This window comes from Narcine bancroftii, chromosome 3 (assembly GCF_036971445.1).
Source record: "Narcine bancroftii isolate sNarBan1 chromosome 3, sNarBan1.hap1, whole genome shotgun sequence".
Taxonomy (NCBI): Eukaryota; Metazoa; Chordata; class Chondrichthyes; order Torpediniformes; family Narcinidae; genus Narcine; species Narcine bancroftii.
This window is the reverse complement of record NC_091471.1, coordinates 229,925,759-229,929,080: the sequence shown is the minus strand read 5'-3', so window position 1 is coordinate 229,929,080 and position 3,322 is coordinate 229,925,759. Positions and strand designations below refer to the sequence as shown.

The 3,322-nt window shown below is 42.7% G+C and overlaps 1 protein-coding gene across 1 annotated transcript; it reads left to right on the top strand.

Moving 5' to 3' along the window:
• The first annotated feature begins 936 nt into the window (after window positions 1–936).
• LOC138756761 (probable G-protein coupled receptor 139) lies at window positions 937–2,151 on the top strand. Its single transcript, XM_069923146.1, has 2 exons — window positions 937–1,019; window positions 1,218–2,151. Exons 1-2 carry the CDS (start codon window positions 937–939, stop codon window positions 2,149–2,151), a joined length of 1,017 nt encoding a protein of 338 aa, XP_069779247.1.
• Window positions 2,152–3,322: the final 1,171 nt, after the last annotated feature.

The window sequence follows — 3,322 nt, the reverse complement described above, 5'->3', positions numbered from 1 at the left end:
TATCACGATGCAAGGAGGTTCTGAGCGCGATGAAGCCTTTCTCACTCTGTTGGAGATTCGGATCTGGAGCTTGTGTTGCCAATAATTTGAGCCGGACTCTGTGTGGCTGCGGGGGTTGAGGAAGCGCTGAAGGGGAATTAACGGACCCTCGGTGATTCTGGCGGGGGTGGGGTGGGGGGGGGGGACGATTGCCTTTAGCTTTTCCCTCTCTCGCTCTATGTCTGACTGTAAGAACTGTGAGAGGTGCTTTGGCAAACCCTGTCATTTACGTATTTGTCTGCCATGCAGCAGGCAAACTGCTATTTCATGTATTGCAACCCTGTTTTATTATCAAGATAATAAACTGATACTGAATCTTGTGTTATTCGGATGCGGTAACTGTTTGGAGATGCTCTGATTTCCAATAGAAATGCAGCGGACGTAATGCCAGCTATTGTGATGTATCTGTGGTAAATTGTGTAGAATCTGGCATAAATAACAACGGCATTGGCGTTAATGTAAACTGTTCGTTCAAATGAATGGAACGATGACGACCAATTGGCGATGCAACCTTGTCCCCAGGGACTGATCCTCTGTATAAATTGGAGCTTATTTGAATTAATCATCTTAGGGTGTCTGTCGGAGCTGTGGGTTGCGGGAGAACAGAAGTCACAACTTCTCACTGAAATGGGATATGCAGTAATCTGGCGGATAGAAGATATTTACTATCCTCTTCTTACAGCCTTTGGAATTCTCGGTAAGCCGCTCGCTTTGCTGCTGTTGGTGGAAATTGATATTTAATTCAAATCGCGGCAATAGGTTTCCCGCTGCCACTTCCCTGAAACCTCCCCCCCCCCATGAAAAGCGGACAATCGGCATTTTTGCGCCTTTAGTTTTGTTGCAGTTTCACTGCATGTGCAATTCTGTTCAAACAGAACAGATGCTTTATGCAGGCCGATGGTCGGTTATTGCACCGTGAGAATCTCTGTATTCGTTCGCAGAAGGCATTGTTCATCTGCTGGTCCTGACAAATACAGCAGGTGATGGAGGCAGTTTGTAAACCACTGCTTTACATCGATACAGTATGAAATCCACAGGAATTATCAGACACTTGTCTTTCGCTTCGTTCTGCCCTGTCAAATGTCCAGGACTTAGTATCCATGAAACGATGCAGCAAAAAAAAAAAAATGTGGATACTTAAATGCATCCGCCAAACTGTCACTTTGGCTCCTGAACAGGTACGTATTTTATCTTCTTTCCTCTTCTCTTTCAGTGAACTTGGTGGCCATTGTGATCCTGTTCCGAGGAAGGTGCGGTCTCTCCAAATGTATCACTCGCTACCTGGTGGGAATGGCAGCGGCCGATCTCCTCGTCATTTTCTCCGACCCTCTGCTGCGGCAGACAGCTGGCATTTATTTTCCACATTCCTTCCTCACCATCACCCCGGTTTGCCGATTAATATTTTGGCTGGTCTTTGCAGTTACAGCCGTCTCCGTCTGGCTGACGTTCGCTTTCACCGTTGACCGCTTTGTAAACATTTGTCATGAACAGTTGAAAATAAAATATTGCACCGAGAGAACTGCGGCGTTTGTTATCGGGACTGTGAGTGGGCTGTGTTTTGCGGAGACAGTGCCCTGGTACATCAGCCGCGGGCCTAATCAATTCATTGACAATATTCCATGGGGTTGTGTCACGAAACAGAGCTTCTTATTGGCCCCAGCTTGGGCGGCATTTCAGATATTTCATCGCATTTTAACTCCTGGTGTCCCGTTCATTCTCATTCTGTTCCTCAATATTCTGACGGTCAGACAGATTTTAGCGGCCAGTGGAGTCCGCAGGAGACTCAGGAGTCGTTGCAACGGAGAGACTGAGAAGGATCCCGAGATTGAGAATCGAAGGAAATCGATAGTTTTACTCTTTAGTATCACCGGCAGCTTCATCTTGTTGTGGGTGACACAGGTGGTGTTTTACATCTATCGGCGACTTGCAAAGGCGTTCACATACTCTGTCGATGATCCCCGTTACGTCACCGAACGCACATCAATAATGTTGCAGCTTCTCAGTTCCTGCACCAACACGTGTATTTACGCTGTGTCTCAGAGAAAATTCAGAGAAGAGCTGAAGAACGCGGTGAAATACCCGCTGTGTCGGATCATGAAATTTGCTGAATGATGGAAAGAAATGGTGTTACATTTCGCCTCGGCATCACCACTACGGTTGAAATGGAAATAGTGTTGGATAACTTGGAACGGTCGCTCCTCTGGACGCGCCTCCGTCCTCGCCCGCTCTGAGATGTTGTCGGGGCCCAATCACACACACACACACACACACACACACACACACACACACACACACACACACACACAGACACACACACAACTTCTAAACTGTATAAATCAGCTTGGTGTTGAAATGTACTGGGCCAAAGTAACATTTTTGAAAGAATTAGAAAGCCTGTCATTTTTAATTTTTTTTAAATTTTTCACACTATAACCATATTGACCAAGATATATACAGACATTTTTCTTCTTAAATATATACAGTGTCGTTTTTCCCCCTTTTCCCCCTCCCTTCCCTCCCTCCCTCACCCCATTCCCCATTTATTTTAAGTTCAATCTATAAGATACATTAAACCCGTTAAACAATGTTGTCACTTCATAAAAATAAACAAGAAATTCTACTGAGTCAGTTCTTTTCATTATCTTCTCCTTCTGTCATTTTACGTGGTTGAAGTCCATGGAAGGATTTCTCTATAATGTTTCAAGTTTGGATCCCATATTTGTTAGAATATTGTAATTTTCTTTCTTAAATTATATGTTATTTTTTATATTGGAATACATTTATTCATTTCTTTCTACCATTGTTGTATTCTCAAGTTGTCTTCTAATTTCCAGGTTGACATAATATATTGTTTTTGCTACAGCTAGGGCTATCATAACAAATCTTTTTTGTGCTCCACCCAAATCGAGGCCAAATTCTTTGTTTCTTGTATTACTTAGGAGGAAGATCTCTGGGTTTTTTGGTATATTGCTTTTTGTAATTTTATTTAATATCTGGTTTAGATCTTCCCAAAATTTTTCCACTTTCTCACATGTCCAAATTGCATGAATTGTTGTTCCCGTTTCCTTTTTACAGCGAAAACATTTGTCTGATACTGTTGCGTCCCATTTATTTAACTTTTGAGGTGATATATATATAGCCTGTGTATCCAGTTATATTGTATCATGCGTAACCTCGTGTTTATTGTATTTCTCATAGTTCCGGAGCATAGCTTCTTTATCTTTATCTTTATGTTTAGATCTTGTTCCCATTTTTGTTTAGGTTTACCGTTTGTTTCCTCGTT

What these genes read in the sequence shown, in the direction of transcription:
- LOC138756761 (XM_069923146.1), top strand. Translation starts at nt 937, where the DNA reads ATGGTCGGTTATTGCACCGTGAGAATCTCTGTATTCGTTCGCAGAAGG. An exon ending in GGTCCTGACAAATACAGCAG is followed by an intron (nt 1,020 to 1,217) that starts GTGATGGAGGCA and finishes GCTCCTGAACAG; the next exon opens with GTACGTATTTTATCTTCTTT.